The following is a 20,519-nucleotide window of genomic DNA, read 5'->3' on the forward strand; positions in this document are numbered from 1 at the left end:
TTGGCTGTGCTGGCAGGGGCTGATGGGAGCTGTATCCACACCTGGAGGGCACCAGGTTGGAGAAGGAAGATGCCCTGAGCATCAGGAAAGAGAGAGAGGAGACAGAGTCCAGAGATGGCAAAACACAATGGAGTAGAAAAACCAATAATGAGGCCAGACTTTCTCTCCAGAAAAATTCATTGATATCACTATTACACAATTGTTATTTTTTACAAACACAGGGCAATATATATATATATATATATATATATATATATATATATATATATATAAAAAACACATACACACACGAAGCTCCCATGACGGTGGGTTCAACAGAAATAAGGCACAGTAATGGTGGCTCAGCAGTTTTCCAGAAATGAGTCATGGAATCATAGAATTGTGAAGTTGGAAAGGACGCTGAGGATCATCTAGTCCAACCCCCTGCAATGAAGGAATATGCCTCTGTCCCATATGGGGAGCAAACCTGAAACCTTGGCATTATCAGCACCACCAACCCTCTAACCAAATGAGCTACCCAGGATGGTGGTGGTTGTTGCTATATATTAAATTTCTATACCATCCTTCATCCAAAGATCACAGGGTGGTTTATGGTATAAAGCTACTGGATGCTAAACTCCCATCCACCCCAGCCAGGATGACCAGCAGCCAAGGATGATGGGAGTTACAAGTCCAGAAACATCTGGATATCTGATTCCCACCATCCCCGACCACTAGCTTCCTGAAGGGACAGGGAAAGACAGGGAAAGGCAACCTGACAAGAGCTAAGCAGGTGGTGTGGAAAGAAGTGACTGGAGGGGGTAGCACTGCCTCCAAAATGTGCCTATGGGCCAACATAAGTTGGCAATTCCTGTTACAAACACACCCACCCATGACAGCTTCACAGTCAATCCAACCCCCAATCCTTTGCATGTGGGAGTCCAAAATGCAGTGGGCCTGCATGGATCATGGGTGGGGTGCTCCTTAGGAGGAAACTGATCCTGCTTCCTGCTCCTTGAGCATGAACTCTCTCTTTCCATTCAAATACAGACATCGATTTTCCTTGTGTTTTCGCAGCCGGCGCTGGTTCCAGGACAGGGTGGATGGTAGGAGCTTGCATAAAAGATCATGGTGGCAAGGGTGGCCAGATTTTAGATACCTGTTGGTGTGTAACTTCCGGGATCCACTGGCAATATTCTGACAACAAATCTTTAAAAAGAGAAGGGCAGGGGGCAACCATCAAGAGTGAACACTTAAAAAACAGAATTTCAGAAACAGAGTGCAATTTTATGGGTCAAGGGAAGTCTGGGCAAAAAGAGGGAAGTCTTCACATGACATCTGAAGCAACTAACAGATGATGCTTCATAGGTGTCCGAGTGTTGTTGTGCAGATTATTCTGTTTTACACACTTCTATAAACCAATCTGGAATGTTCTGATGGAAGGAGTGGGGGCTAACAAATATTATAAATAAATCATTAAAAAAAACCTGAAGCCACAGAGCAAATTGTACTGTACTCTGCAAAATCCAACTGGTGTGCGGCAGACATAACAATGCTGCTGGCTGCATAGTCACAGTTAGGTCATGCCAGGGCCAAACACAAAGTCTCTGCCCCCATTGTCTAGTATGGTGGCATATCTAGCAATGATCCCTACTGTCGCATATAAACTATGAAGACCTGCTCCAGGCAGACAGGTAACAAATTCCTGTGCTCATCTTCAAAACAACAAGTAACTGATTGCTACTGCGACGTCACCCGGACTCCAAAAACCATAGCAGAGTACAGTGGGTGACCTACCTCCATGAGCCGTTCTTAAAAGTTGCTTTAGAAATTCTAACACTGGACACAGAAATATTTGGGAGGAAATAGTTTTGGATTGTTTGTTTGCAAGCAGCAAAGGGGAAACCAGTTGCTGTTGGCCTACAACTCCCAGAAGCCCTAGCCGGCATGGGCCAATGGTCAGGCATGAAGGCGGACGTAGTTCCAGCACATCTGCAGGACCACAGGTCTACATTCCTGGGGCTAGAGGCCCAGGATGTTGCAATATACTTCCAAGGAGGAACCCAACAAATCATCTCACTCACACACTCACACACAGTTTGGGTAGAAGGCTGATGTGGCTCAAAAATAAAGTTAAAATAGATCCACAAGAATGGTGAAGTGTGCTCCTCGTACATCTGAAACGCTTACATTTTGGGTTCTTCTTCCAGGCAGCAAGTAAAGCATCCCTGTTATCCACATTTTCAGAGACAAGAGCTTGCAGCAGTGACTCTGTCCTTGGTTGCAGCCTGCATGGATTCCCAAAGCAGACAGGCAAAAATCAGCACATAGATTAAATGTACGCTCAAAATTCTGAAGGAACTCAAATGGCTCAGTTCTCAGTAAAACTCAGATAAAATATGGTCCCCAAAGAAATCTGGATTTTTATTTATTACCTTCAGCCTCATGTGCCCTGTTGCTCTAGGAGGAACCTGCCTTCCCCCCAAAACAGTGCGGTTTAAATCAGTGCAGTTCTGAAAGGTCCAGTCTGCTATCTTGATTCAAAATAATGTCTAACTGTAGCCAAACAGATGATAATCGGCACCTTGACCTTGGGAACTATCATGCAAAATTAGATTGCATTATCTTAAGAGGTGTCCAAATGCATAGTGAACTGACAAAGAAATACATTGAAGACTATATGAAAGTACCCAGCATTGTTCAGTTATTCTAAGAAACCAAAAAATACTGAGTTCTATAAACAGGTAATGCAGTTTGTTAGTTTCTATGGCTGTGTACACCCCTCACTCCCCACCCCCCCATCTGAGCTGACTTCAGGAATTCCTTACGCAGATCCAGCCCCAAATCGACTGGGGTGGGAAATGTTTAACTAGGGTTTATAAAATCCTGTCTGGTTGGGAGGGGGCAGGGAAGAAGATGCTGTGTCGCCTTCGCGCTCTCCACCCGGTCGCACTGCAAAGAGCAGGAATCAGTCCTGCTGGGGGCTGCTAAGCCAGCGGGTTCCTGCACCGGGGGGGGGGGGGGGGGCTAACGGGCCCAGCAAAGCAAACAATAGTACAGCTATTTTCCATATGTTCAATAAATGTTTTCCACTCTTCTTTACATATGTGTTCTTCTTGCTCTCTTATTCTATGTGTTAAGTCTGTAAGTTCTGCATATTCCGTCAACCTAAGTTGTCAGTCCTCTTTAGCTGGGACCTTGCTCACTTTCGATTTTTGGGCTAACAAAACATGGGCTGCAGTTAAATGACTTTTTCTGACACCCAAAAACAGCAGCTGGTTCGCTGTGGTAGAAACACCGGCTTCCTTTTCCCCTTGCGGCAAACCAAGTCCTGTGTTAATTATGTTGCTTTGAATGTATACTTTTTATTTGACTTTCTTCAATAATGCTTTATTCTGGATTGTTTTATGGAATGCGTTAATGAGGTGGTTTTTTCCTGAAAAATATAAAGCAGTACAGAAAACAACAACTTACTTGGACCACGTTTTCAGCATTGTCACTGGACTGGACAACAAGCAGCAGCTGTAAGCAGCCAGTTTTTTAACAACCTAAAAGAAGGAACAAGCTTTATATTCAATTTTAGAGCCACCATGCGTTTCAAGGAACCTTAAGGCAATGAGCTGTAAAACACTGAGGCTCTGATTAATTTGCTTGTTGAAAATGGGCATTAGAATTCATTGTTTCATTTCAGGTACTCACAGCCCACCCTTCAATATAATTCGCAGGATGTCTTGCAAAATCCTCGTTGGACATTTAGGTGCAACTCAGCACCCAGAGGGGATTGTGTGGGCTAAGACAGACAGAGGCAGGGTCTGATCTCCAGCTCCCCAAACTACCCCTATAGCTTCATCAATATGCTGACTTCTCATTATCTCTTTGATGTTTATACTGATAGTCTTAGGTTGCATCCTGTTTACAAGTTCCTGCACTTGCTCTTCCTCTCACTTGGGGAGGTGGGAGGTCATCTTGGATCTGTCTTCTGAGAGCAAAGAGGCAAGCATGGCCTCCAACCTAGTTGGAGAAACCTAGCTAGGACTATATAATTGCTTCCTATCAGGAATGCACTTCCTTTAATAAACATAAGTTTTCTTATTTTATGCCAAGTCTCAGTCTGAATACATTTCAGCTAAAGGTGTACTCCAAGCAAGGAGTTGTTTAACTAACAAAATCTATACATTAAGAATCCTAACAACAGCAATGACAATACTGTAATATACATAGATATATAAACACAAGGAACTAGGTGGAGAAAAATGTTCTTACCTTCCCTTCCAATAAGAACTTGGTGAAATATTTGTAGCACTCAAGGCCTTCTGGGTAATCCACTTCTACAGCAGGAAGCTGCCAGCCTACCCGATCTGCAGAGAGGTTACAAGACTTTGTTAAGGCACTAATCCACACTCGTCCTCTTCATTTTGCTTCTCTCAGCAAAAGGCTGAGTAGGCAGGAGGGAAGGAGAGGGGCGGTGAAGTCTCCAGATTGCAAGCTGGCTCTTGTTTGTGTGCAGGGCCAGCCTAAGACATTTGGCACCTAAGGAAAACCACAAAATGCCCCCCTTGCACCACTGCCAGGAAACAAGGGCAGAGTGGAGATTTACAAGGGGAGCAATCAAACCAACCCTACCTGATGGCTGAAGGGGGAATCAAAGAGCACTGCAGGGAAGGACCCTGCTTTGAATCATGCTAGGCAGGTGAGGAGAAAGGGGGGAGACCAGCAGCGCCTGAGAGGCTGTTCTAGAGGAAGCAGGGGGTGGGGCTGCAGAGGCAGCTCTGGACTCCAAGGAGCACACTGCAGCTCTTGCTGCCCCTGTGGCGGCTGCAGCGGGCGATGCCTTCCTTGGAGGCTGGACCTGCTGCCCCTGTGGAGCTTGCTGTTTGAGGCTGTTGCCTCCTGGGTGGGCCAGCCCTGGCACTCATCCCCTCCTACACATGGGTGAGGTTTGAAGGACATGAATGGCAGCTAGAAATACCTAAGTGGGAATCCTCATAGCAGAACTTCTATTTCAAGTGTATATTGTTAGCAAAACCTTTGTAGCACAGGTGCTTTTTGTGCAACAGCAATAAACCTGGTGAGTGCGAGCCAGTTCTGTGTTTTCACAGATGGGGGCTCAGGTATTATTTTGCTTCTTGTTCCCAACCCGATCCTTACACAAGTCCCCCCTGAATGTCTGCTATCCTATCCCTGCTCCCCACTCCCTTATGCCTGAAGACTGTGACATGATGTAGACTCTGGGGCTTTCATATTAAGAAACCCTGATGGGAATGTGAGCCATTTCCTAGACCTGCCTTTTTTGACCTGGCGCCCTCCAGATGCTGTTGGACTCCAACCCCCATCATCCCTAATCCCTGTCAATGCTGGATGCGGCCGATGGGAGCTGGAGCAGCACATTGGCTATCCCTAACCTACCCTGAGAAAGGATTGTTTTACTCAAGAGTAGATACACTGAAATACCGAACCTAAGTTATGCCATGTCCATTATTTTCAGTAGGTTTCCTCTGAGTAGGATTAACACTGGCTGCAACCCCAAAGACTCCTGGAGAATGCAAAAGCTTGTGATATTGCGGTTGCCATGATGACAGTATTCTCCTAATGTGGATTTAGTAACAAATCCGCTTCCCATCAAAGCCAAGCTGTTCTTGAGAAACTTACAGAAGACACTTGGTCTGTGGCATCGAACCCTACCCGTTTCAGGGCAGTAAAAAGGAGGAGGGCTTTCCAGAGGTTTTTCGAAGTGGCAGTATGGAGGCAAAAGGAGCGGGATCCATTCTGGTTCAATGGCTGAGACACCTTAAGGAGAGCAAAAGTGACCAGTTAAAGACGGTTCTGGGGAGCCGTGAGGACCTCAAGAGTGGCTTTTACTGAACTGCCTTTTTAAGTGCTGCAGGTTTACCTGGCAACAACGGTAGGTGGTCCAGGAAGCTGCTGTTAACGTTTCCCACAATGCCCTGGAGAAATGCCAAACACCCCAGGGCATTGTGGGAAATTTAAAATGGCAGTATCTCAGAGCCAGCCGCCTGGTGTAGGGCTCCCCACATTATTATTGCTTAGCCCCTATCCCATTTATTACCTGCCCTAAGGTAATATCCTAAGGTCCCAGGGCAGGTTACCACAATTTAAAATACAGTTTAAAACCTTGCTGTTAGAGAAACACGATAATAAAATGCAGTAGGCCCCATTAAGGTCCCTGGCTGTTGCCTAAAGCTGTAAAGTGCTGAGTCCAGGCCTGTGAGCACTCTCTCACAGCTATGTGCTGGGACTACTGGCAAGCGCAAGTGTCCATTCTTGTGTGCCACTTGTCTGCTCCCACTGATCTCTCTTATTGAAGAGCCTATGATAAAACTTCTAAGGCTCCTCTAAGAGTCTGTAGGGACACTGCATAAAAGCCACTAAGTTGTACTGCATACAATCTCAACTTTAAAAGGAAAAATAATTGTCAGTGCATTTAAGCCACTGCAAAGCTCTCACAGCCCACCCTAAACTGCTCATTTCTGTAGGCATGCTATGTGACACACAAGTAAGGTGATGGGAATCCTTTGGCCCTCCAGATGTTGCTTGAACTACAACTCCCATAGGCACCAGGAAGCATGGCCAATGGCCAGGGATGATGGGAACTGTAGTTTAGTGACATCTGGAGGGCCAGAGGCTTCCCACAGCTGCATTAGAGCAACTCCAGGAGGAGGAGGAGGAACCTATCAATGACTATTGAGCCATGATAGGTAAATAAAATCTCCGTTTCAGAGGCAGTCTATCTCCAGAACAAGTTGCCAGGCAGTTAACAGCAGGGAGCTTTCTGGCAGAGGCATCTGGCTGGACGCTGAGGCAAAGAGGGTGCTGGGATAAAGGAGCCTTTGGGTTGATTCTTTAGGATTATTCTCAAGAGGAGAGCAAGGGAAAAGGAGTTGATTTCACCTTTCATGTACATTTTTGTGGTTTCGACAATCTCCTGATACACCACAAACTCAGGGAGCTGCTTGAAGAGGACGGAATTGGGGTGGATGAAGACTGGATCGTCCAGAAGAGGAGTCTGGGTTGGCGAGGTGCAGCAAGAGACGGCAGTGTGTGGAGAAGGAAGAAAGCAAAACAAATAAAAACAAACTCAATACTTTAGAGACCAGGAAGGTTCCAAAAGCAGGAAGGCACAAGGTCCATTAATGGAACAAAAGACATTTTGTTCTTCTGCCCAGACACTGGCAGATCAAGCGCCTGTGGCCAATGCAACAGCACAGCTTCTCTGGTTGCATCTTTGCACGAGTCGCTGTTTGGCCCTCGCCTCTTGGCAAATCAAGCACTATTTTGTACTTGGTTCTAAAGGGGCAGACCTTTGGGCTTTAGCAAAAAAAGCCACAAAAGTAGATCTGGTCAGGCAGAGCGCGCACACAATCCAATCCCTTGCTAATTTGACATGCAAAGCTGACTGGATTAGCTGTTGACTCTTACTCCACCAACAGTTATGGGGCGCCTTAAGGGGCACAAAGTGCTCTACCCTCTGACAAGGACAAGTGTGGAGCTCAGCAATCACAGAACTGTACAGCTGGGAGGAACCCAGGGGTCATCTAGTCCAACCCAACAGAACAGCAGGGGGGATAGCTTTTGCTATCACCTGCCACCTCAACCCGCCCCCCCCCCCCGGCAGCACTCTGAAATCCATAAATTACGTAAGTAACATATGTAAAAAACCTACAGGGCACCTTTGAGATTAAACTCTTTCAAGTCATTTTAAAAGAAATACAGTTACAAAACACTCCTCACAAATAAATTACCAGGAGACCGGTGATTAATGAAAAAGGCAGTCCACCCAAAATTACTAAGATATGGTTGAAGACAATAGTAAAAGCAGACCAATAATAAAAAGAACTTCACATCAGAGGAAAACCACCAAGACAGAGACACAGTCTGAGGTGCTTGGTCAGGAGAAGAACTGACCACTGGCCACCACTGGCCTGTGGCCCTCAGACCAAAAAGGGTTCCCAATTCTTGCCATAAATGATCCAAAGGGAATAAACTGAGCTGCACGTACTTTGTAACCATTTTTCCACTTCTCATCTAGGAGCTCCTCAGCTTGGATCTTCCGGGCAACGTGGTCTCCCAGGCCGGCCAAGACTATCTGCCTCAGGAAAGTCACCTGTGCTTCTGATGGGGGCTTCATTTTGGGATCGACAAAGAAGCCGGTGTCCGAGCAGACTGAATTCACTTGAAGCAAAGGGAAGAAACAGGTAAAAAATCAGGAGGCCAGGCTAAGTTAACATGGCCTAGGTTGTGACTGAGGGGCAGCCTCTGTACAAAACTCAGAAAAATAACAAATGGGCAAAAGCAAAGGACAACTGAAGGAAAAGCAACATTAGTTCACAACAGCTTATGCAGCAACCCAGCACTGAAGCAAGACCTGTTTTCAAATTTGGGGGAGGCTCTCAGGGGAGGAGATATCCCATGGGGAAAATATATTTACTTCATAAAATGTATACACTGCTTGATTATTTAAAAAACACTCAAAGAGATTTACAAGAGATAAAACAGTAAAATAAAAATAAAAAAACACAACCATACTTTAAAACATCCTAAAGTATAAATACTAAAACAGATTAAAATTACCTCAACTTTCTAAGCATCTGGGAAGGCTTGTCTAAACAAGAATGTTTTAAGCAGGTGCTGAAAATAATACAATGAAGGCACCTGCGTGGCCTCAATAGGCAGGGAGTTGCAAAGTGAAGGGGCTGCCACATGATCAAATTATTACAAATGCGGGAAAGTTATTACGTGGCACCTGCAGTAGTGACTATTCTGCCAACTGGATGGGCACATGTGGAGTAAATAAGTGTCACAATCAATTAGTGAGTCTTTTTAAGGTGCAAGGAAAATGAGTGAAAGGAAAGCAACATTTCAAGAAGTATTTTTCTGGACATTAGGCCCCAACAGCTTTCTGCACTCAACTGGAAGCGGCAGAAGACGTTTGACTTCCAAAAAATGTTTGCAAACCGAACACTCACTTCCGTGTTTGCGGCGTTTGGGAGCCAAAACGTTTGAGTCACAAGGCGTACGGGATCCAAGGTACGACTGTACTTATCATGCTTAAGATATATACAGTGTTATATTAGGGAGAAAGAAAAAAAAGTTCTACCCCACAAACTCTTCCTATCTGCACAATGGACCTTCCCTGCCTCTGTTACACCAGAGTGCCCACTGAATCTCTTCTGGGCTTTTTCCCAGCCCTCCATAGCAGACGCGGGGAAACAGGAAGGAGACATGGAGAAGGGAAGTTCCACTGCATAAGTGGAAGGCCTTTCAAGAACGGGACAAATCCTGTGTTTTCATGTGTGTTTTTTATTGTAAAACAGCATAATAAAAATTATTAAATGTTAAGAAAAGGAAAAAGGAAGGAAGGAAGAACAGAGCTGATTCTTTGGCGTCCCCCCGACAAAGGACAAATGTGGCTTATTCCGTAGAGGCAGAAAACAACAACTGGCTCCCGGGGTATTTACCTGCAGTTGTCAGCTGCCCACGCAAGCGCCTGATTTCCACCATGGCTTTGTAGCGTAGGCCATTTGCCTCACAGAACTTAGGCGTGCACCCAGCATACTCACAGGCGCCCACAGCTCCTGGAACAGAAGGGCAGCATCGTGTGAGGAATTCAGCCAAAACCAACGCACAATTAAAAAATACGGAAAGATAAAGGGAGAGCAGAAGAGCGTACCTAGCATGACCATGAGGTCTCCCAGTTTCTGAGAGGGCCCTTGTCCAGCCCAGATCCGCTGCATCTGCACCACACGCGCCCCTTTCCCCCTGAGCGTCTCCTGCTCTTCCTCGCTAGTGGCAGGCCTGCAGCAAAGGTAAGGCACAAGCCAGCATGCACCAGGATCCCTCAGCAAAGGCAGTTTCAGAAAACTCACTTCCCATTGCGAGGAGGTCTGTGTGAACCTGAACTTAGGATACGGTTTATCTCAGTAGATCGTGGCGTAAATATAAGATTGACAGGACTCTCATATGACATGAGACACTCTCTGATGAACTCCAGTAACCATGAATCAAGCCTGATTCCAGCCACTTGCTGAAAAGCATTCAGGAATATCCTCAGTTCACACATCTGACTTAAAGGTTAACACATACAAATTTATTTGTCAAGTACAGGATACTCCTCAATGGTCCTCAATGGTTGTGTGATTGGAGGGCAGGTAGCAGGGATGCCCAGGTTCAGAAAATGGCCCTCTGTCTTTCAGCCTTGGTTAAACAAACACAATGGCCAGTTTTAACCATTTCTTACTACGTATTCTGAAAGGCATTATGGAAATTGTAGGAATCCCTCCGTCCACAGCCCCCTGCCCTTTCCACTGGCATGCCTGGCAAAACAATTCAAAGTTTGTTAGCTCGCATGCCTCCAACAGGACAGAACTTGCCCAGCGCTCCCAGGACTCAGCACCTGTCTGCTTCGCCTTAAGGACAAGTAAACTCCCCCCCCCCCCCAGTTTGGGTTTATGACAAAACTGTCCTGCCCGTGCATCTTAGAATAGTTTGGGAATCTTTTACTCTTTATTATTCTTATTTTGGGTAAATCTTATTTATTGATTTTTCACACAAAAAATCCCAAACTAAACAAAAAAGACCATATATTACTTTATCTGTGAACTTCCCACCCTCCCTTCCATGGTTGCAATATTTACCTTTAGATGCTGCATGTTTCACATATACTATTCAATGCATCCATTTTAATCTACTGTATTTATCTTAATAATTAATGCTGATGCTCATATTTCAAACCCTGCTTGTGTTTTCATCTTGCTATAATAGTTGTTTAAATACTAATAAAAAGGTATCCAGTCCTGGAATCTTTTACTCTTTAAGGTATGTATGTCTTTTGCTACCTGTTTAGGCTGTAACTCTGCTGCCTAAAGCAGCATTTTTATATATTTTCTGCCACTCCTGTTTTATATAATAAACCAAGCTTTCTTCATTTCTTTGTGAGAGAGCTTCCTGTGGGCATAAGGTCAAGGGTTAACACGCATCCATAACAAGAGTGTGGCATAACTCAAGCAGAAGATCCCAAGCCTCTGGGCAGGGTGTATATGAACTTACATGAGTGCTGGCTGTGCACATACTTTCTAAGGTTGCAATCCTATACATTCTTTCCTGGGAATAAGCGCCTGGTTTCAAATAAGGATGGAGGGCAAATCTGGTAGACACAAACTCACCAATTCAATTGCCCCAGACTTATAAGTGGATTGGAGCACAGCTATCAATCAGATCAGTATTTCTCCAAATTTTGCGATGCAAAAAAAGTAGTTTAGGGTTCAAAAAAATGCATCTGAAAATCAGTATTTTATCGGAAATACATATTTTAGGGGGAAGTGCAATGACAAAGCCCACAAAATGCATTACTTTACGGAAAGAATGCATACAAAGTGTGCACTTTAAGGAACCTGTGTACAATTTAAATGCAAGTTTTTCCTGCATGCTTTTTAAAAGCTGCAAAAAAAGGACAGAACTATGCTTGGGTGCATGCAGAACTGACACTGAACAGAAATAGACTGATACATCTTTCCAAATTTATGAGTAGACATGCATAGGATTGCAGTGCAGAACACTGCTGAATCTCTACCACATATACTTGTTTTATTAAATTTGTGACTTGTACTAAAAAAACAGAAGCAACTTATGTACAACTTATGTGCTCAGCTGGAGGCTACCATTATTCATCACAGGGTGACCATGGGCTGTGTGTCCTCAGCAGCACAGTGAGAGGAATTGCAACAACTTTCAGAGGTGCAATTCTTTACTGCCAATGAACTACTACCAACGGGACCACACCAAAGGGGATCATTCCTTTGGGCCACCAGTTCAGAGAGTGGCAAGTTTGTTTGTTTCCTTCCACCCCACCATTCTTCCCAAAGGAGTCCAGGGCAGCAAACAGCAGACACAGACATGGAGCCAACGCCCAGCACTTCTGTTGGGGGAACGCTCACCTGTTAAACTCTTCAAAGAGTTCCCGAACCGTCAGGGCTGACACTAAGGTGATGACATATGGGAGGCAGTCCTGCTGTTTGCTCAAGGCAAGCATCTTTGCGTAACGGGGAGCCACAGGAAAGGCTGCCATTGTGGCCCCCAGGGGGCTGATGGGGCAGGTCAGCTTTGCTTCTTGCAACTTTTTCAGCCTGGAAGAAGGGAACAGGAGTCAATTCCTAGACCAGGCCTCTCTTGACTTAGTGCCCTCCAAATGTTGCTTTTAGAATTTGTATTTTTGGTGTGCTATTTATTTCGTTTATCATGTTGTTCACTGCTTTGATGGCCTCAGGCAATGGTATGATTTATGCAGTTGTAAAACAAAAACATAATTTTTCTGCTCTTTCATGGCAGCTCAAAAGAACTGTGCAGGATGGCCACCCCACTCTATCCAATGGGAGGGATGGCTCTGCACAGTGGGAGAAAAGAGAGAAAACACAATCCACCAACCAGCATAGTTCAACTTGGTTTTTCAAAAAAGCAACAAAGACAGCAACAATCAGTAAAAAGTCTACCTTCCAGATTTGGAGGGTTCCTGCAAGGCTCCAAGGGCTATCAACAGCTCCTCAGCAGCAACTAGCGCTTCCAGCGGCGGGGGTGTAGGAAAGGGAAAATTGACCACCTGCAAACACAAAGATGACGACACACCCGGCATGAACAGGTGAGATGCCCAAGAACTGAGTAAGATGGGCATGGAATAACTTCAGGCTTGTGGGGTCTACTCACATCATCACCACCACTAGAACCCAGAGATCCACTGACCAGACCCAGGTGCAGAACACTGGTTGGTTAAGAAATGGGGTGCCTCAGTGCGCATGCATGCCCAGTGCAGAAATTTGGTTTCAGTACCAGAACGTAGCATAAGCTCCTGCAACACAAAAATCCACTCCTGGTTCTTCTCCCACCCCAACAAACTCCTACCTTAACCTCACTACAGATTTATTCTTCCCAGCAGCATAATTCAAAAGGGGAGGGGGGATTTGCTGCTATTAATAAACAATTGCCCATCCCCATCTACAGATAGGTAGCCGTGTTGGTCTGCCATGGTCAAAACAAAATAAAAAAATTCCTTCCAGTAGCACCTTAAAGACCAACTGAGTTAGTTCTAGGTATGAGCTTTCGTGTGCATGCACACTTCTTCAGATACACTGAAACAGAAGTCACCGGACCTTTCTATATAGTGAGAAGGTGGGGAGGGGTATTACTCAGAAGGGTGGTGGGAATGGGTGATTGGCAGATAGCTGCGATGAGCCTGTTGACGACTCTTAATGACTGCAATAGGTCTAACAGGAAAAAGCAAGGGGTGAGAAGGTGAAAAATGGCTTTGTCATGTATAATGAGATAAGAATCCAATGTCTTTATTCAAACCAGGTCTCTCCATAGTTTTAAGTTTGGTGATAAGTTGCAATTCAGCAGCTTCTCTTTCCAGTCTATTTCTGAAATTCCTTTGTAATAGAACAGCTACTTTGAGATCTTGTATAGAATGTCCTGGGAGATTGAAGTGTTCTCCTACTGGTTTTTCTGTCTTGTGGTTCCTGATGTCGGATTTATGTCCATTTATTCTTTGGCGTAAGGTCTGGCCTGTTTGTCCAATATAGAGAGCTGAAGGACACTGTTGGCATTTTATGGCATACACAATGTTAGACGATGAGCAATTAAATAGTCCCGAGATGGTATGTGTGATGTTGTTGGGGCCAGTAATGGTGTTGTCCGGGTGTATGTGGCAGCAAAGTTGGCATCTGGGTTTATTGCAGGCTCTGGTGCCAGTGTCCGTGTTAAGTCTGGTTATAGTATTATTGTGGGTTAGGAGTTGTTTAAGATTGGGGGGCTGTCTGGAGGCAATGAAAGGTCTTCCTCCCAGAGCTTGAGAAAGAGAACTGTCATTGTCCAGGAGAGGTTGTAGATCTCTGATGATGCGTTGTACTGTTTTAACTTGGGAGCTGTATGTGATGACTAGAGGTGTTCTGTTATTTTCTTTTTTGGGTCTGTCTTGCAGCAAGTTCTCTCTGGGTATCAGTCTGGCTCTGTTGATCTGTTGTCTAACTTCATCTGCTGGGTATTTTAGTTCTAAAAAGGTTTGCTGTAGATCTCTTAGGTGAGAGTCTCTGTCTGTAGAATTGGAGCAGATGCGGCTGTAACGTAGTGCCTGGCTATATACAATGGACTGTTTGGTATGTTTGGGATGGTAGCTAGAGGCATGTAGATATGTTTGTCGGTCAGTTGGTTTACGGTATAAGGTGGTGTCTATGCGCCCATCCTGTATTTTTATAGTAGTGTCCAAAAAATGTATTTCTTGCATAGATTGATTCATTGTTAGGTTGATGGTGGGGTGAAAATCATTGAATTTCTGGTGGAAGGTGTCCAGGGTCTGTTGACCATGTGTCCAGATGATAAAAATATCATCAATGTATCGCAGGTACAAGAGAGGTTTGAGTGGGTATGAGTTTAGGAAACGTTGTTCTAAATCCGCCATGAAGATGTTGGCATACTGTGGGGCCATGCGGGTGCCCATTGCTGTGCCGCTGATCTGAAGGAATAGGTCATCACCGAATTTGAAGTTGTTGTGGGTAAGGACAAATTGGCAGAGTTTGGTAGCAAAGTCCGCTGTGGTTTTATCTGAAATGGTATTCCTTATAGCTTGTAAACCATCGTTGTGTGGGATATTGGTATACAGAGATTCCACATCCATAGTAGCTAGTATAGTATTGTTGGGAAGATTATTTAAAGATTGTATTTTCCTCAGAAAATCTGTGGTGTCACGTACATAGCTGGGAGCACTGATGGCATATGGTTTCAGAACAGAGTCCATATAACCGGAGACACCCACTGTAATAGTGCCAATACCTGAAATGATGGGGCGTCCTGGATTTCCTGGTTTGTGTATTTTAGGTAGAAGATAGAAAGTTCCTGGTCGAGGTTCTGTTGGTGTGTTTGTGAGGATCTGTTCTTGGATGTGTGGGGGTAGCTCCTTAACAATCTTGTTCAGTTCTTTTTTGTATTCTTGTGTGGGGTCTGAGTCCAATTTTATGTAAAAGGCGGTATTGGAAAGTTGTCTGTGAGCCTCCTGAATGTAGTCAGTTTTGTTCATGATGACGACCGCTCCACCTTTGTCCGCTTCTTTAATTATAATGTCTGGGTTGTTTCTGAGATTATCTATGGCTCTCCTTTCGGCATGGTTTAGATTTTGTTGTAAGCGATGGTGTTTTCTGGTCACATCTGTTTGGATTCTGTGGCGGAAGCAGTCAATGTACAAGTCCAGTGTGGTGTTGCGTCCATCAGGAGGGGTCCATGTGGAGTCCCTTTTTGTGTAACACTTTTTCGGTGGTAGTTGGTGGTCAGTGTTCTGTTGGGAGGGTGGTTGTTGTTCTGCAGTGGGTTGTGAAGTTGTTGCTTGTTCTGCTTTGTCTTGTTGTTGTGTGTGTTGAAAATACTCCTTCAGGCGTAAACGGCGGAAAAATGCTTCCAAGTCCCCACAGAACTGAATCATGTCTGGGGATTTGGCAGGGCAGAATGACAGTCCACGTGAAAGGACTGATTCCTCAGCTGGGCTGAGTGCTTGCTGTGAGAGATTGACAATATTGTTGATCTTGTTTTGATTAGTAGCCTGTAGGTTGGAAAGGTTAGAGAGTTTCTTGTTTTTCTGTTTTTTCAGTAGCTCCAGTTGAGAATGGTAAATGTTCTGTTTTTCCTTTTGGAACTCTTGCCAAGCTTGGTGGTTCCTGATAGAGTTGTCCAATACAAGGAGTTCCTCCTTTATTAGCTTCTGTTTAGAGTAGAGAACGCTGATCAGATGTTTGAGCAGCTTCTTAGAGAAAGTGCTGCATAGTTTTCTTGCATATTCAGTGGGATACGTGGATTGTAGAGGGTTCTTAATTCTAAGACCCTTGGGTATAATGTCCAGGTTCTTGCATTTAGTAAGAAAGAAGATATCAGTCTGTACCTGTGCAAGTTTCTTGGTGAGGTTGATAGACTTCCATTTCATGCGGCTCAATGTGGTGCCTTCCATAGTTCCAGTTACAGATAGGTAGCCGTGTTGGTCTGCCATGGTCAAAACAAAATAAAAAAATTCCTTCCAGTAGCACCTTAAAGACCAACTGAGTTAGTTCTAGGTATGAGCTTTCGTGTGCATGCACACTTCTTCAGATACACTGAAACAGAAGTCACCGGACCTTTCTATATAGTGAGAAGGTGGGGAGGGGTATTACTCAGAAGGGTGGTGGGAATGGGTGATTGGCAGATAGCTGCGATGAGCCTGTTGACGACTCTTAACGACTGCAATAGGTCTAACAGGAAAAAGCAAGGGGTGAGAAGGTGAAAAATGGCTTTGTCATGTATAATGAGATAAGAATCCAATGTCTTTATTCAAACCAGGTCTCTCCATAGTTTTAAGTTTGGTGATAAACTTTATTGCAGGCTCTGGTGCCAGTGTCCGTGTTAAGTCTGGTTATAGTATTATTGTGGGTTAGGAGTTGTTTAAGATTGGGGGGCTGTCTGGAGGCAATGAAAGGTCTTCCTCCCAGAGCTTGAGAAAGAGAACTGTCATTGTCCAGGAGAGGTTGTAGATCTCTGATGATGCGTTGTACTGTTTTAACTTGGGAGCTGTATGTGATGACTAGAGGTGTTCTGTTATTTTCTTTTTTGGGTCTGTCTTGCAGCAAGTTCTCTCTGGGTATCAGTCTGGCTCTGTTGATCTGTTGTCTAACTTCATCTGCTGGGTATTTTAGTTCTAAAAAGGTTTGCTGTAGATCTCTTAGGTGAGAGTCTCTGTCTGTAGAATTGGAGCAGATGCGGCTGTAACGTAGTGCCTGGCTATATACAATGGACCATCCCCATCTGTCTATATACCTGGCTATATACAATGGACCATGGCTATATACAATGGCTATATACAATGGACCATCCCCATCTGTCTGCAAGCCACCTTCCAACTTCAGCAGTGCTGGAATTCACCAAATAGCCGGGGGGGGGGGGGGAGGCTGCTGACCAACTTATTTTAGAGGGTGGGCCAATATTACCTGGGGGTTTCAGCAGAATCACAGAATTGTGGAATTACAGAATCAGAGAGTTGGAAGGAACCCCCAGGGTTAACTAGTCCAACCCCCTGAAATGCAGGGCCATCCAAGACAGCTGGCCAGCCAACCTCTGCTTAAAAACCTCCAAGGAAGGAGAGGCCACCACCTCCCGAGGGAGTCCAGATTTAAACCTTTTTCTTGTGCTAATTAGAATAGCAATCTTTCGAAAGTTAGCTTTCTTTTTTCTAACAAAAAGAAATTTAAATATTATATACACACAAAATCATTAAATAGGCTTTGTCTCCGAGGCAGTTTCTAGGTTTCAGAATGATGGCCCACATAGAGTCACAATCGAACATAAATCTGTGGGGGTCTACTTCCTCCCTGACCACTGGTGACGATAGGCTAATTTAACCCTTTGACTTGATCCTTGCACCTGCAATTTGCATGGTGGGAAAGCTCCCATAGTGGGACCAAAGGGTTAACACTCCCCACACCTGCAATCTATTTTGCAAAAAGGAGCCGGGTGATTGGTGGGGAAGGGCTGTAGCTCCATGGCAGAGCATCTGCCTTGCATGCAGGAGATCCCAAGTTCAGCCCCCAATGGCACCTCCAGGCAGGGCTGGGAGAGAACCATGCCTGAAACCCAAGAGAAAAAAGCTGCTAGTCAGTGTTGACAACCCTGGGATAGATAGATGGAGCAATCAATGGCCTGATCCAGTATAAGGCAGCTTCCTATGTTGGTGTCCCATCTAGTTCGAAGCCCTTCCCCACCATGCGGCGCCCTCCGGTTTTGAACTACAACTCCCATCAAACCCAGGCAGCATGGCCAACTTACGACGGGAATGACATAATCCATGTTGCAGAAGGAAGGCTGCCCTAAATTGACTCCCACCTTTTCAATGTTTAGCGCTTTCATTTGCAGGATTAAATCTTCAACAGGTCGCCTGGTAATCTCAGGAGAAGTGAACTTCTCAAAGTCACTGAAGACAGCCGAAGAGTAAAGCCTAGAACAAAACAAGAGAGGAAGCCAGGGGCAGGGGGATTAGCAGCTGCCTAGAAGGCTTCAGAAATATACTACTACACAGCTTTTGCCCCCCAACTGTTGAGACCAGCTAGAGATGTGAGCCTCCTGGATTGTGCAGGGGTGCTGCATTCTAGCTGTCTGAAACCCAGGAGAGCGCCTACCAGTCAGTGTAAACAATATTGAGATAGATGAACCAGCGGTTTTAGGATCACACAACATAAAAGAAAAATAGGATAAGGCAGGAAAAGGAAATCAAGCAAACACTGGTATTGGTTCTTAAAGATGCAATTTTTTAAAATAATGTCCTGCTAGAATGTAAACAGTTGGGGGCTCTTTTACACAGGGAGATAGAAAACGACCTTCTACTGAGGCAGACCAATGGGTCCCCCTAGCTCACGACTGTCCACACGGACTGGCAGAGGCTCTCTGGGGTTTCTGGTAAGGAGTCATTTGCAGCCCTACCTGGAAATGCCACCGGGGACTGGACCTGGGATCTTCTGCATTACCCACTGAAATTGCAGCCCTTTTACTTTGGGAAAGGGCCATAGCCCAGTGGCAGAGCATCTGCTTTGAGGGCAGAAGGTCCCAGGTTCGTTGGGATCTCTAGACAGGGCTGAGAAGGGCTTCTGTAGAGGAAACCGAATGCTGACGAATTTTGTATTCTGAGGAGACAGGTTAATTGGTTCGTACAATTATTCCCCCATGCTTATTGTCAAGGGTTTTTGGTTTGCTTTATGCTCTTGATTTGCTGCTTGTGCTTCTGGGATGTGGAAAGATCCACTTGTAGCTGAAGCCTGAGTGCCTGTCAGCAATGGTGCAGCTGCAGGATCAACTAACAACCCTGGCCCTGTATATTTGCCTAGCTTAACAGGTGGAAGGAATTTAGATATTAGGCCAGTCAGCACTTGGCAACTATGGATCTAAGGCAGGCACAGGCAAACTCGGCCCTCCAGTTGTTTTGGGACTACAACTCCCATCATCCCTAGCTAACAGAACCAGTGGTCAGGGATGATGGGAGTTGTAGTCCCAAAACAACTGGAGGGCCGAGTTTGCCTATGCCTGATCTAAGGGGTATAAATCTCCCTGGTGGGGTCTGATCTTCAAGCTTTGATCTTGTTGGGTGCTGTGTACTGTGCTGCTGGAGTCTCCCCCTTATCATTCCCTGATAGCTGAATGGGGAAGTATTTTAACTTGCATGTGCTATATTATTCTGCTTAAAGACTGTTTCGCTGCTTTTTATTCTGCATCCAAACCTGCTACTTAATAAAAGTGAGGAACTTCTCTCCACTTGTGCTACTGCCACTGAATCCAAAAGAACTTGCATATAGCAAAACAGCTCCTGGCTGAAACCTTGGAAAGCCACTGCCAGTCAAATCAAATATTTGTCATTACAGTCAATGATCAGTGTTGCCACTGCCAGTCAGTGCAGACAATTTTGATCTTGAGGGCCCAGCGGTTTGACTCAGCAGAAGGCAGCTTCTTGTGTTCCTACAGAGAAGGGAAGTCAGCTGACCTGTAACAGTGGCCAGGCTCTGTGCGCCCAGCTCGGCCGGCCCGCTGGTTGGCGGATGCCTGAGACGTCCAGGTGACTCTGAAAGATGAGACTCCAGTGACTTTGTCGTAGAAGCGTTTCTTGACCTTCCCACAGTCGACCACGTACTTGATGCCCGGGATGGTCAGGGATGTTTCAGCCACGTTGGTTGCTACAACACAGAGCCTGGTCCCAGGAGGATGGGGCCTAAAAACCTGGAGTACAGAAATAAAAGGGGAGGGGGAGATCCTAGAAAAATCACCCGGGAATATGGAAAGTGATGCCCACAACCTATAAATTCTGCAAGTGAGGCATACAACAAAGTGATGCAACATCCAGTGCTCAGGGCTCTGCCCAGCCAAGCCCTCCTTCCAGGGTATTCTATTTTATTCCCCTCTCTGCCAGCTTTCTGCCAATTCCTACTACTCAGCATTCTGTGCCCACTGAGCATGCTTGATCCTCACTGGGCTGGTTCTCAGGTGCTTTTTGGGCTTCTGCAAACCTGCCCAAACCATTCTATTGTGTATGGGTGTTTACGGATGTTTTATAAAGGATCCATACTGGGAGAAGGAGCTCATGGGTACATTTTCTGAGGAGCCAGGGAAATGAATCATTACCTTGGCTTGCTTTTCTGGTGCCAGCAAGGAGTAAAGTGGAAGAACATAAAGGGGGAGGGAGGAATCTGGGTTCTCACCTGTACACAAAATTAAAAAACACACACAATAGTAATAAGCAACAGTCTGCTGGCTGTCCAACTGACTTCACCATTTGAATCAACAGCCCCACCAGCACTCTACATTTAAAGCAGTATCATAACGCTTGGAACAGTCCTTGCTTCCTCAAAGAATCCTGGGAACTGTAGTTTGCAAAGTGTTGAGAGCTGTTAGGAGGCCCCTATTCCTTTCACAGAACTACAATTCCCAGAGTGGATTAACTGTCAGTTCCTCTTCACAGGGAACCCTGGGGAAACTTTGCAAAAATG

General features: G+C 45.3%; 1 protein-coding gene across 2 annotated transcripts in view; it reads right to left on the reverse strand.

Moving 5' to 3' along the window:
* Window positions 1-233: 233 nt before the first annotated feature.
* DHX37 (DEAH-box helicase 37) overlaps window positions 234-20,519 on the reverse strand; it is a 36,593-nt gene continuing 16,307 nt past the window's right edge. For both annotated transcript variants that reach the window (XM_081841603.1, XM_081841602.1), the window contains exons 14-27: window positions 20,155-20,231; window positions 19,520-19,752; window positions 17,875-17,986; window positions 12,483-12,589; window positions 11,931-12,119; window positions 9,668-9,792; window positions 9,456-9,572; window positions 7,997-8,169; window positions 6,889-7,003; window positions 5,629-5,766; window positions 4,243-4,337; window positions 3,454-3,527; window positions 2,170-2,267; window positions 234-1,188 (exon numbers count right to left, since the gene is read on the reverse strand). In XM_081841603.1, the coding sequence (XP_081697729.1) occupies window positions 1,106-1,188; window positions 2,170-2,267; window positions 3,454-3,527; window positions 4,243-4,337; window positions 5,629-5,766; window positions 6,889-7,003; window positions 7,997-8,169; window positions 9,456-9,572; window positions 9,668-9,792; window positions 11,931-12,119; window positions 12,483-12,589; window positions 17,875-17,986; window positions 19,520-19,752; window positions 20,155-20,231 (1,736 nt within the window). In that variant the 3' untranslated portion in view covers window positions 234-1,105. The remainder of the gene's footprint in view (window positions 1,189-2,169; window positions 2,268-3,453; window positions 3,528-4,242; window positions 4,338-5,628; window positions 5,767-6,888; window positions 7,004-7,996; window positions 8,170-9,455; window positions 9,573-9,667; window positions 9,793-11,930; window positions 12,120-12,482; window positions 12,590-17,874; window positions 17,987-19,519; window positions 19,753-20,154; window positions 20,232-20,519) is intronic.

This window comes from Podarcis erhardii (assembly GCF_964252035.2).
Source record: "Podarcis erhardii genome assembly, chromosome: 15".
NCBI classification, from domain to species: domain Eukaryota; kingdom Metazoa; phylum Chordata; class Lepidosauria; order Squamata; family Lacertidae; genus Podarcis; species Podarcis erhardii.